Source organism: Prosopis cineraria, unplaced genomic scaffold (assembly GCF_029017545.1).
Source record: "Prosopis cineraria cultivar Desert tree isolate PC_DT_omini unplaced genomic scaffold, ASM2901754v1 PC2, whole genome shotgun sequence".
NCBI classification, from domain to species: domain Eukaryota; kingdom Viridiplantae; phylum Streptophyta; class Magnoliopsida; order Fabales; family Fabaceae; genus Prosopis; species Prosopis cineraria.
In genome coordinates this window covers 2342724-2356344 of record NW_026555333.1, presented here as the reverse complement: position 1 = coordinate 2356344, position 13621 = coordinate 2342724, and the positions used below count along the sequence as shown (strand labels likewise).

Here is a 13621-nt window from a genome sequence, read left to right as displayed (position 1 = left end):
TGCAACTGATAGGCTCTCAAATCCCATATAGAAATGCATGTTCCCCGAACGGGGTTAGATAATGGGTAAAACTTTTTTTAAGAAAAAATGAACAAATAATTAGATCCAAAATAATAGGTTAGATGAATTGAACTGCAACTATATCTTTCTTGAGAGAATTATATACAAGGCTTACATGAAAAAAATTAATTATTATAAAATCTTTTAACAATTAAATTAAAATCAATGTATTGTCAATGACGTTGTTAATAAATTTTGTCATAATTAATTTTTTTATATAAAAATTTAACATAATTCTCCCATTATTCTTTCGTCCCTGCCCAACAAAATAGTGGGCACGTGAGCGTAGCCCCCACCATGTGACGTCTATGGCAGGATACCAGATTTTAATGTTTTTGTTTTGGCAACCAAACAAAAACATTGGACGAATTTCAGCCATTTAAGTGAGTGACGATATAAAGGGGAGTTATACTGTCGCCATCAGGATTTCTGCCTCTCAATTTGTTTTTATGTATTCATTAATTTAATATGTTAAGCATATAAAGTTTATTGGATAGACATTACTTAAACGTATAGTTTATTTCATTTCATAAGTCACGATGTATGTAAAAAAAAAAAAAAAGGACTCACATGGGACCCATATTTAACTGGTGATCCTGGTAATCATATTTTATCGTGATAAACAAATTAATTTCATACGTTACTATTTTAATAACCATATCTTTTCTTTAAATAAGAGAATTTCAGGTCAAAATTTGTTTGATGTAATGTTGACATGGACATAAGTAGGTTAATATAGAGTCAATTTTGACTCAACTATATTTTTTCAGTTTATTCCTCATTAGTTTTGATAGTATAGCTACGAAAAGATAAGTTATTTTTCAGGGAAAAAATTTGACAATCGAATTTGTACATCTGTTGTCATGCTGTAAAAATATTTTTTTAATAAAATGTAAAAATATTATTAGATGGTGTATGTAATAATAATATAATACCTAGAATTTGATTATCAAATTCAATTTTCATCACAATCATCAAAACCTTGAGCACACTTCTTTATGATTTTATTGAATGACAAACACTGAAGTACACGTACATAAAATTCGCAGCAAATACAGACTTGCACCTTGTTATAATTTTTTCTCTTTAGAATTACTATTGTTAGGTAAAATAAACGGAAGAAGGAACGAAATAGAGACTAATTTTATTACATGACAAGGGGAAATGATTTATCCAATGGTCGCACGTGCAGAACTAGATAGACAAATTATGGGGCCCTGTTGTCTTGCTGTTGTTGGCGTGCGGAGATCTCTTTTCCCGTAGTCTCCTTTCTTGTGAAAGTATTTTTGCAAACCTGCGAACAATTAATACAGATTTTAAATTGTTTGAGTAAATATAATTTTTTGATCAGCTATGAATTCTACAGGTATGGTGTGTGTATATATATATATATATCATACTTTTTGAGAGCATCTTCATTGGTCCCTCCATTTTCGACGGGTTCAAACTGTCCAGTCTCTAAATTGACTCTGGAAACCGGTTTCTTCAACAGATCGTCACCAATTCGGCCCAGTTTTTTCAAATTCTCTTTTGTAGAAATATCAACCGAAGAAACTGTACCAGTCAACGTATCATCCTACATTTTGCCCCGTCAACAGGAGAATTCAATTTTCACATCGAAGTATATATATTTTTAATCTTATCCGCGCATTATATATAATATATTGTATATACCTGTATCCTAAGGTAATTATCCTGCGAATGAAGGGCTTGAGTGACGGTGGCTAAATGAAAATCGACGAGATCGGCGCTGGACTGTGTGAACACGTCTATCAAAGGAGTAGAGCCACCGTTAGTTAACCAGCCCAACATTCCCCATTCGGCAGCCATTTTTGCGTTGAATTTTTGCTCATTCTTAGCTGTGCCTGTGCCTATTGAGATTATGAGGAAGCGACCATAGTCCATGGGCTTGATGGGAAAGAAATCAGGATCTTCATTGATGACCTGCTTCGTCACTTGGTTCAAGGCAACTAAAGTCTGGATCACCATGGAATAATTAATGAAATTTAGTCACGGATATGCATCTAATATAAATGTATAATTGAAAAATAAATTAGTGGTGGGTACAAGTTTGAGTTTGTTCATGAAACGTACGGGATTATTTGCAGAAACACCGCCATCAATAAGGTTGAATTCGCGGACGTTGCCTTCGGGATCTTGGTTCTTGAAGTGGTGGCCTGGAAGATAAGTAGGAGCAGCGGATGTGCTGATGCATATGTCAGAGAGTCGAGCGTCCAAACAAGGGGACGACTTGATCTGATAAGACGAGAATATGGTTGGCTGCATCGCTTTTATGTCAAAGGTCGGAATGACGACGTTGGTGAGTGTCTCATGCAATCGAATTTCCCCCAACTTCTGTCTCACCACTCGATGGAGGTATTCGCCATCGTACTTTGGACCTGCCATTGATCTGAACAATCTTCCAATGGCTCCAAATGAGAATCTGCATGTGCACCATTCGTGTCAGACACTAGACGGATCTACTTGCCCCCTTCAATGCTATCTCTTAGATATAATAAGGGAAAAATTTCACTTGCCCCCTCCAAAAAATTGTCATTTGCCCCCTCCCAAATTTTGCTCTTGCATCACTTTAATTTTTTAAAAATTTCAGTTTTCACCACCTTAACATTTTCTCACTCATTCAATCAAGGAAGTTAATGTTACTTGTATGCTAAATTTGTAGGAGATTGGGATATTAATTTGAGCAACTAAAAATAATGTTGGCTCATATTATATAAATGTAATAATATAATAAAATATTATTAAATATTTTTTCAACCTCTCAACTAAAATACTAATCTTTATTTTCTAAAAGATAATGAATTTAGATTCTTTAACTTTTAATTTCTACTCCTGCATACTTGAAGGTATTACCTTCTAATAAAGTAGAAGATAATTTAAATACCTGTAAGCAAAAGTGCTTACATTTAGTGTTGAATAGTGCTTTATGTTTGATTTCCAACCAATAATAGAAGAATACCTATAAACAATAAAAAATAGAAAACTAATGTTGTTTAATTGTTTATATTAAAAATATTGATTCTAAAAGAGTAGAATTATTTTTATAAAAAAAAAGAGCACTAGAGAGAATGATATTAATAACTACTACTTATTAGTTTATCCTTTTCTATAAAAATATAAAATTTTCTTATATTAAGATAATTTTATTTTTAAATTATTAAAATTTTATAGTTGTTTTATTTTTTAATTTTTTATATTGAACATATTTATTCTAGAATAGTAGAATTATTTATATAAAAAAAGAGCATCACAGAGAATGATATTAATAGCTACCACTTATTATGTCATTTTCAATACAATATAAATTTTTCTTATATTAAGATAATTTTATTTTTAGATTATTAGAATTTTATAGCTGTTTTATTGTTTTTATGTATTTACTTTTAAATAAAAATATTTTATATTTTTTATTAATATAAATAAATTATTATTTTTTATTAATTTAATAAATAGTTAGAATTATATTTCAAAAATATTAATATTTATGTGATATAAATTTTGCCCCCACAAATAAAATTTCTTAGGTCCGTCACTGTGTCAGAGTCAGGCCGTACGTGCAGGGTTGAGGTTTAAACAGAAAGCGACATTATATTAGAGTTTTTTGTATACATACTTTTGTGGGAATATCTTTGGGCAGTGCTCCAAGTAAAAGGGCTTGATATCTTTGGCAGAAAAAAGTGGTCGCTTCTTTTCATTTGGAGCACCTAGCATGGCGGTGACGAGACCACCCGTGCTGGTTCCTGCAATCACGTCAAAGTAATCTGCGAGCCTTGCTTCTTCACCGTCCAGCTCCTACATTCACGTCCCGATCGTTATAATTGATAGGTTTCATTTATCCATCAACTATCAATTTCATAGCATTAATATGTGTAGAAAGTTCATATATTTGCTATGAACATTAATTATGCGTGTATGCATTGTCATTAAAACAAATTTTTTTAATATAATACAAAAATTGTTGTGCTGCGACACAATATGATATTCTTGCTTGAAAGACCATGCACGCATGCAAGAGACATCACATCAAGCGAGCGCGTTCCATATAGATTTATATATACCTGGAGTTGAGATTCGAGGAATTCGAGAATGGTAGCGGGAATGATGCCCCTAATACCACCTCCATCGATGCTGAGAATGGTGACTAGGTTTCCATAGGTTGGGGGTTGAATTTGAAGAAGGGACGACTTTGTTCTCTGCATAATTATGGATCACTGCTGGGAAAATGGAAAGCAAGTGCGAGCTTATACCGAAATGGATGCTAAAGAAAATGTGGGAGCTTGCAAGCTGCAGATGGTAAGGCAGTTAGATGTAAGTTTTTGCTCAAGACAAGTCTCGAAAAGGAGTTAAATTTACCAAAGGAAAAGACTCAGGTTTTTTGTCATTCGGTTTCCTCCACTCAACGTCCTATTTATCGTGGCACATGCGAGGTGCGATACAATCGTGTAAAGGTTCGAATTAAGAGGAAAATGTTGAGGGACATACTTTTCAACGAGGTGGTGAGACTGAGAAGAACGGGAATGGTATGAGTATGGAATGTGTCAAATATGCACAGACCAGTCCTTTGAGAATTGAGATGCATATCCGATACACATCAAGTCCCGGGCGTTGAATATTATTCTCATGCTCGAATAGCGCTTTTTTTTAAAAAAAAAAAATTATTTGCAGTGCTTTGCCGTTAGTTGTGGAGCACCAACAGACGACTATACGGCTGCGTCGTAGATTAGATTAGTGATTAAGGATGGCAACAAGTTTCCTCCGAGGCCAGGTTTTAGTTTGCTCCGCAAGCAATAATTCTCATCCAATAGGATAGTCCCCACGCGCCTGTGCTCTCGTTGGCCCAAAAAAAAAAAAAAAAACAAAACAAAACAAAAACAAAATAAAAGACGCCCTGTCTGTTTTTTTTTTTTCCTTTCGTACTTCTTTATAAGTGTTTGATATCCTATATTAATAAATGAGATTTCTTTAAACTATTTTTTAGAAGATAAAAAATTCTTCTCGATTAGTGATATGTTAATGGAAGGAAATTTTTGCTTCTTTAAAAAATAATTGATAAAAAAATACTCCATTTATTAGTACTCTTTGAAAGAAAGAATAGTAGGCAAATGCATTATAACCCCAATAATAATAACAGTAATATTTTTAAATAAATTATAAAATATGACCTCATAAGAACATTAATAATGATTAAGTCCTTTATCTTTTAGGTCATTTTCTATAGCTTTTTTGTCAATTAATGGTCTTTCTTTAAAATATTGTACCATCCAAATTAGTATTTTGATATTTGCAAGTTTGTATTAACCTCCAAATAAATGGATAAAATTAATTTTTTTTTGAATTTGTAACTTATTTTTTAATTTTAAAATTGGAACATGCAGCATCATATGAAAATATCAATTAAGAATAAGGGACACTTCAATTATAAATATCTATTAATTTGACTGTTAGTTCACTAAAAAATTTATAGAGAATGACCTAGAAAATTTAAGATCATTATTAATCAATATTAATTTTTTAAAAGATCATTTTCTTAAAAAATATTAAATATTTTAATAATTATTATTATATTTTATTTTAGCAAAACTTTAAGATATTCAATACTCCTAAAAAAAAGTTCAACGATAAATTAATACTAAAAGATATGTTACATCAGTATAGCAAAGTTAATAGATTATGAATGAAGAAGATTTTTGCTCCTCTGTAAAATAGTTTAAAAGAAAAATATCTCATTTATTAGTATAAGATACCCATCAAATGTACTTTAACCAACTCTTGTTATTGTTTTGGCTGTGTCTAACATAGCATGACGTGGAGTAATTTTTACATGCTGTACAACACTATTTTCGTTAATACTAGCGCGATTGCTTTTATCCTATAATGTCATATTTTTTGCACTATATGATGTCAATGAATGGATGAATTAGTTTTTTGCACTGCGATGTAAATGAATGGCATGGATGAAATAGTTTTTTTAATAAGGAATTAGGAACGGATGAATTAATTTACAGCAACGCGTTTTATGCAAAAGTTACGTGTAATATTAACTTTAATTTCCTCTTAACATTAGTCTCATGTGGTTTTGCATTTGTGTATTTACGTTTTTAAAATTCATTAATTTATTTATAAATATATTCCTATAACTGAAACTATATATAGTAGGTCAATTTCGTGAAACTGGTGTTAAAATTTAATTTAGTCGACGGTGGCTAAGCATCAGTCATGGGGCTATAATTAATTCCAATTACTATAATGATGACTTCCCCTTCCAGTTTTTTTAAATAATTAATATTCAATTGATCCACCAAGTGATCGCTAATGCCCAAACCCAAAAGTTGAATGAGAGAAAAGCACAGGAGAGCAGAGAGAAGGAATGACAATGCGATTTTGGAGTTTTTTTTTTTTTTTTTTTCCGGCGGGGGGTCATTGATTCAATTCGTCTCAGAGATGTAAAGGTGTTTCCGCGGAGCTGTGCGATTTGAATGATTGAATCGGCAGCCAAGTATTATATGTGATATGGTGAGCAACTTTATTGGAATGAATTGATTTTCACCCTCCATATATTTTAATTTCGAGACGTGTGTGTGGTTGAATTGGCTTAAGGCAGCGTATTGGATGAAAAGTTTCGCCTTTATAGATGAACTCTTTCCTGACTATGCAACCGTACTATATACTATATACTTAATATTATACTGTTTTCACGTGGTCAGAACATTATTCTGTCATTAATTAATAATGGCCGTTGTTCCGGCATGGACCTCCCAATTGGAGCCCTGCACTTGACCAAGTTCATGGGAGTGTAGAATTGATCTTCAATTCTTAATATTGTAGCGGCTGCATAAACTTCTTTAACTGAGCAATAAACGCCAATCTTGACTTCCTATCGATGGCAATTTTTTGTTTATTCCATTCTTCCACTAGGTTGTCATCATTAGCATCACCAAGGTTTTTTGGGGAGGGGCTCAAAAGCTGAAAGAGAGAAGACCTGAGGAATATGGATCGATAGAGGATGAATGATTCATAATAAGCGTTTAATTTAGTCATTCATTTCGGGAATGATAGATGATTATGTGAGAACCTGTGTGGTAGCTTGTGCAACAATGAATAATAGCGAACTGGTGAATCGGAGTGGTCTGAAAAATCTCCCCTTCAATCCTATATACACAAGTCCTCTTCTAGAAGCAATTTATTATCCTTCTCATAATTAAGTCACCTTACACAAAAAGTTGGATCATTAATTACTTTCTTTTAATTTTATCCTTTCACAATTTTTGATGAGTAAAATGTTATATAAAATAAAAATAAAGATAATACATTTAACAAGAGCAAATAGAAATAATTGATTTTGGTGAGATAATTATAAATAATTTATAAATAAGACCTGAGGATAATTAAGCTTTTGACCGTTGATCAATTTCTGCATTCTGGGTTATCCCACATGTCATTTGTCATGTAAACCAGCCAGTCTACTTAGCACTACAAAACCCACATGTAATATCAGCGTAATCATCACCAGATGCATGACTCGTATCAACCAGTCAGTTTGCACAGCAATACAGAGTCAGGAATTAAATATCATTGGATATGCCAAATAAAAGGGCATGTTTGGTTTCTGTTTTTAAAAACACTTTAAAAGAATAAAAAATTTGTTTGAATGAGTATTTTAAATCTAATTATTTTCAAAACCATTCTCATTTTTGTTTTTAAAAATAAATAATAGAAACATTTTAAAGCTGTTTTTCATTTAGTTACCTAGATCGATAATTATCATAAGCCACCACCATTAATTGCCGATGATATCACTCTCAACCAATTTTTTAATTTTAAAACTATTTTTAAATTAACACAACTAAACAAATTTAATTTTTGTTTTGTTTTAAAAAATTATTTTAAAAATTGTATTATGAAAAAGTTTTTTTAAAAAAATAAAAGTAAAAATCAAACTGGCTCTAAACCAATTAATCAGTGGCCAAAATGAACGATATAGAATATCGATCCATATGTGCATAATGCATTGCAATGATTGAATTACTCCATGTTGTGATTTATGAAGCAGCAGTGAGCGGATGATGTTTTAAATTGCCTCTATATATAACTATATATATTGAATACCATGTTTAACCATGTTTTTCAATTAATCGGAATGATCTCAAACCTTCTATCCTTACAAAAAAAAATGCATTTCTTTAAAATTATTTTCTTTCTTTTGGTACTAGTTAATTAACTTCCCCTCGCACTGGCCCAAACAAAACGAAAAAAGAAAAAATGGAAGCTCGTTTCAAATCAATCTTAATTTTATCATATCGCCCTTCTGGAGATTATAAAAAAAAAAAAGTAAATTTCATGACTCAGAGAAAATACTTATAAATATTACCGAATAGAGTATCTATTACAATCAATGTAATAGAACTTCAACCCTCACACACTTTTATAGGCTGGTAACTAAATCACTTTTATTGACAAACAAATAATTTATACTCTGTCTGTTAGTGTTATCAAATATGGAAAAAAAATAATCAGTTCATGCAATTTAGGAAAATCTGTTAAGTATCATAATTTTATTTGATGAAATTAAAAAAATTGAACTAAATTATCCCTATAATTAATGAATCAACAAATTTCTACCCTGTAAAAATAAACATTAATTTTATGAGGAACAATTTGAAAAATGTGTCATAAATACTTTTAAAAATTTGTAGTCTTGATTATAAATAAAAATAAGATTAGAGTGTACTTTTAGTCCTCTAACTTTATATAATATTTTAATTTAATCTTTTAATTTTATAAAGTATCTTTTTAATCATTTAACTTTAACATCGTTAGGATGATTTTGGACTTTTGGTGGTGAAGGAGGAGGTGTTTTAATGGTCAAAGATTTTTTTGAGAATTTTGATAAAAGAGAGACTTGATAATCTTGAGGCTTTTAATAAAGAAGTGGATTTTACATGAGTCCTTTGAAATGAAGTGCTATTCTCTTGATTGTAAAGACTTGCAAAAACATTTTCAATAAATGTTTGAAAAACATGATATGCTGAATAGCGATAATGATATCAACCTCAAACATACATGTATTGCTTTGTGTAAATCATCATTATTTTAAAAAAATTAAACTCAATATATTAACATTTAAAAATATTTTGTCAATATTTAAAAGTTCAATGTAAAAATTTATTAGGATAAAACTAACAATATTAGAGTTAAATCACTAAAAAAAAACTCTATAAAACTAACATTAAAATGAAATATTGTGTAAAGTTAAAAGATTAAATGTATATTTTAGCCTAAAAAGAAAAAAAAATATGGTAGTTTCTCTTGCATATTTCAAAACAGAAAGAATATATATGCCTGAAATTGAGGATTATACATGATCAATTTCATCAAAACTCCACGAACCCACATGAACATGTAAGCATCTTGGAGATGAGGGCGGATGGGAAAGCTTCAGATAAGAAAGCTTTTAGGCAAGAGGGCGTGTGACTAAAGAATGACGAGGCCATATATGATATATTCAAAATAGAAAACGATAAGATTTGATTTACACGTACCAAGATGATGCCCGCCTAAGGCTGATGATTTTTCTTCCTTTCCGGTCAATCATCTTTTGATTACCTTTCTTTAATTGAATCAGGACTTTCTTTACGATTAACATTGATATGAGGATATAATTATTAATTGATAATAATTGCGATTCAATCTTTGGCCAAGTCGATCGCTGCCCCCATCCCCAAACTTATCATCATTATTAATAAATGAAATGAAGGCTTAAGAGAACTATGTAATTCCAAAAATTCATCAACATTCCGTCCTTTTTATCTTCTCAAGTATAAATTAATGTTCCGTTTCTGTAATGGAACGAGGAAATACTTTTTTTTTAAATCAACATTATTTCGATTCCAAACTGTCAATCATTACTGCAATATTCATTACTTATTAATGGATCGGAATAACAGATTCTGATCATCCTAATCATGGCACGAGGGCGTTCATCATTGATAAAATAACTTTCAAGGTTCGGCCTAGCCGGATGCCTCCGGAGTTTCATTTACGTACCATCATGATTATTATAATTGGGGCATGAAAATCATGTTGGTAACTTTTGGTGTTATTCAAAGTTGGTTTTTTGGACCATATGAGCAACCAATACAAGTTTTTTCGAGCGCTTCAAGACATTATTATTAGAAAATTAACTCTCCCATTTGTGCGTGCATCTAAACCGCAAACTTATTAAATTAAAACGGGAGCATGGATAAGAATCCACAAATAAACAAATCCTGTGTCTCTCTCTCACACACACACGCACGCACTCACTCACATTGAATCTTAAAAAATAGAAACATGGCCATTTATATTTGACTTCGTCTCAGGGATAATTAGAACCCACGATGAACAGATGCCTTTTTCCCTCCGGGCGGGAGGCTGGAAAAAAGATATTGATGTCGTTGATTGAGATAGTTCAAAGGTCTAAATTAATGGAAATAATTACATATTGACTAAATAGGCTTCTTTAATTCGAAGAGTCTTCCTTCAAGCTGCATGATTAAGTGTGGTTTGGTCAATTAAAACGTTAAAGTTGGGTTCCATGACAGTTACTGTAGATACTCAAGCAAAAATTGCGCTCGACCCAAGGTTGGTTTCGTTTTAGCTCTCCCTCTAGTTTGACTTGGTAGATAGAGTGATTCGTAAAGATGCACAGCTGATTGCTACTTGCAAGTCATGAAAATAATGACTATTCTTAATCTATTTCTGTTTTGTTTGTTTTTTTATTTTCATGTTGGTTCATTTGCATCATGAAAATAGCTACGGCTATTTTAATTTGCTTGTTTTGTTTTGGTTCATTGTCAACGTCAAACCACCGAATATTCGATATATGAACTCACCATTCATTATAATTAAGTCATCATGAAAAAATATTCAAAACTGCCAAATATATTAGGTATATATTTCAAAGATAGGCTTGACATTTTAAAAAAAAAAATATATATATATATATATCTCATCTCGTCAATATTACGGATATATTGATTCATATATATATATATATATATATTAAAATTAGTGATTTAATTATAACCAGTTTTTCATGATGGTATCCGTACGTGAGTTTGATTTTTTTTTCTCAGGATTCATCAGGTCATGACTCAGACCCTATAGCTAGTAATTTGAAAGAACGTTCGCATCATAGAATTTGTAATTAACAATGTCAACGGGCACAGCACGAATCTACTAATTATACGTAGCGATCTCGTGATCAGCTGAATTTATTTTAACCTGGAAACATGTTTTACGCCTACTGCATCATTGGACTGCAGCTTGTTCGACGAACTTGGTGCTGCTACAGCTACATTTGTTTAACAACACAAACATCATATCACACGACAACACACAGATGAATCACGTTTGCTGATTGTTTCTTGGATCTAAGCTTGCCCTTCTGCTCTTGATTTACGAAGCCACCTCTCCTCAGATAGTTGTTTCGCAAACCTACAACAAATTCAATCATATGGTTGGTTGCTCATTTCTCATCTTTAATATTTTTTATAATAACACAACTCACTTAAAATTTGCATTGTGGGCGTAAAATAACGAAAGATGTAGATAAATTTGTAAGTTTTTGGGGGGCATGTGTACACGTTTATTACCTTTTGAGGGCCTCGGCATTTGTCTCGTGGTTAGCAACTTCGAAAACTCCGGTTTGCAAGTTAACCCTAGAAACTGGTTTGTTCAATAAATCTTCACCAATTTTGACGAGACCCTTCAAATTCTCGTCGGTGGTCACATCTACAGAAGACAAGTCGCCAGTTAAAGTATCATCCTGCAAATTTGGTTCGACAAACAGCAGAGTTGGCGAGCAATGAGTAATTCATTAATCTGAGTTTCTCAGCAGTAACTAACAAACTAGTTAATATTATAAGAACCTGGATGCGGAGATAGTTTTTCTCGGAATAGAGAGCTCGAAAAACAGAGGCAAGGTGGAAGTCAACCATGTCAGCACTAGCTTGGCCAAAACAGTCAATCAAGGGGTTAGAACCGTTGCTGGATAGCCAGCTCAGGATACCCCATTCAGCAGCCTCCTCAGCAGAGTATCGATATTCCTGCTTGTGATTCCCAGTTCCTAACGATATCACCAGAAACCTGTCGTATTGCATCGCTGATACGCCGAACTCTGTCCTCTCCTCTGCTCTTATTCTGTTTGTCACTTCTGCCATCGCTACCAGAGTCTGCAACCACATCGTTAACTCGCTCAATTATCCGTCAAGGCCGCCTTGTGTTACTTTTCGACAAGTACTGATCTTTTGTTCAATTCGATTGTCTTCCAGTTTTAATTTATTTAACTTCTATTAAGAAAAATATTTTAATTACCACCTACCGGGTTATTTGCAGCGACGCCCCCGTCAATAAGGTTAAATTCCCTGACCACTTTGCCTTCATCGTCCTTGGTCTCAAAATAGTGAGCTGGAAGATACGTGGGTGCCGCGGATGTCCCGATGCATATGTCTGACATCAAGGCATCTAATTCCGGCCTTCTCTTCAGCTGTTCCACAAGTACAGGACAAACTTACTTGAAGATACATACATACATATATATATATATATATATATAGGTGCACAAGAGAATTAAAAGGTCGGACCTTGAAGCTGGAAAAAATGGTGGGTTGAACGAGCTTGATGTCAAATGTGGGGATGACCACATTTGTCAGTGTCTGGTGCAATTTTGTGTCTTTCAGTTTGTCTCTAAGAAGGCCGTGCAAATACTTGCCGTCATACTTTGGTCCTGACAGCGTTTTGCCGAGCTTCACCACGTCGGAGAGAAAGTGACTGCAAATTCGACGATAGCATTTATAAACTAGCAGGGATATTTCTTCGCTGAATGTAATAGCAATTGGGTTTAGTTGGAGTTAATGATGATAAAGGAATTAATACTGACGTATGCTGCGGGAAGATTTTTGGGCCGTGCTCAAGATAGAAGTCCTTGATTTCCTTGGCGGCGTACAAGGGTCGATTCTTTTCGTTGGGGGCAGTCACCATTGCAGTCAATAAGCCCCCAGTACTGGTTCCTGCGATTACATCAAAATAATCCACCAATCTTGCATCCTCACCATCCAGCTTCTGCATCAACACAATATGACCAAAGCTACGCCAGTAAGTGTTCCCGCACGTCTTTTACACACACACACACACACACACACACGAATTGAATGGTATGGTTAATTTGGACATGCCTGGAGCTCTGATTCAAGAAAAGCCAGGATAATTCCGGGAATAATTCCCCTAATGCCACCGCCATCAATGCTAAGCACGGTGACTAGGTTTCCGCTGCTTGGAGGTACGTCGGCCTTTGTGGCTTCCATTGAGCTCGAGAGGCTACGAGAGGAGAGAAAACAAATCAAAGTATAGACTTGGAAAATATACGCTCTAATGTAAGGAGAAAGCACAGTTTTCTGTGGCTTGGATCGACCAGTTCCTACCACTATTTATAGGCGCTCGATGTATGGTAGAACTATACATAATGCTCCGTTATAATTATTACCTTTGATTTTTTTGCGCT

At 33.1% G+C, this 13621-nt stretch overlaps 2 protein-coding genes across 3 annotated transcripts; both read right to left on the bottom strand.

Moving 5' to 3' along the window:
- Positions 1-1042: 1042 nt before the first annotated feature.
- Positions 1043-4465, bottom strand: LOC129303998 (patatin-like protein 2). The gene is made up of 6 exons (XM_054943609.1): positions 4140-4465; positions 3695-3873; positions 2155-2503; positions 1735-2037; positions 1461-1636; positions 1043-1354 (listed from the first exon to the last, which is right to left on the bottom strand). Exons 1-6 carry the CDS (start codon positions 4278-4280, stop codon positions 1255-1257), a joined length of 1248 nt encoding a protein of 415 aa, XP_054799584.1. The 5' UTR covers positions 4281-4465; the 3' UTR covers positions 1043-1254.
- Positions 4466-11334: 6869 nt separating this feature from the next.
- Positions 11335-13480, bottom strand: LOC129304068 (patatin-like protein 2). 2 transcript variants are annotated; one of them, XM_054943700.1, is made up of 7 exons: positions 13296-13479; positions 13001-13182; positions 12705-12891; positions 12443-12607; positions 11991-12293; positions 11715-11887; positions 11335-11556 (listed from the first exon to the last, which is right to left on the bottom strand). In XM_054943700.1, exons 1-7 carry the CDS (start codon positions 13422-13424, stop codon positions 11493-11495), a joined length of 1203 nt encoding a protein of 400 aa, XP_054799675.1. In that variant the 5' UTR covers positions 13425-13479; the 3' UTR covers positions 11335-11492. The 2 variants fall into 2 exon arrangements, with proteins under 2 accessions (XP_054799675.1, XP_054799676.1); XM_054943701.1 differs by lacking the exon at positions 11335-11556 and having other exon boundaries at positions 11719-11853; positions 13296-13480.
- Between the last annotated feature and the right edge of the window lie 141 nt (positions 13481-13621).

Bases quoted from the DNA above. Each gene is read 5' to 3' on its own strand.
- LOC129303998 (XM_054943609.1), bottom strand. From the start codon at position 4,280: ATGCAGAGAACAAAGTCGTCCCTTCTTCAAATTCAACCCCCAACCTAT. The intron at 2,504-3,694 runs GTATGTATACAA...GTGCACATGCAG, and splicing joins CCAAAGATATTCCCACAAAA to ATTCTCATTTGGAGCCATTG. The intron at 2,038-2,154 runs GTACGTTTCATG...ATGGTGATCCAG, and splicing joins GTGTTTCTGCAAATAATCCC to ACTTTAGTTGCCTTGAACCA.
- LOC129304068 (XM_054943700.1), bottom strand. From the start codon at position 13,424: ATGGAAGCCACAAAGGCCGACGTACCTCCAAGCAGCGGAAACCTAGTC. The intron at 12,608-12,704 runs GTCCGACCTTTT...CTTGTGGAACAG, and splicing joins CCATTTTTTCCAGCTTCAAG to CTGAAGAGAAGGCCGGAATT. The intron at 11,888-11,990 runs GTTCTTATAATA...CCAAATTTGCAG, and splicing joins AAAACTATCTCCGCATCCAG to GATGATACTTTAACTGGCGA.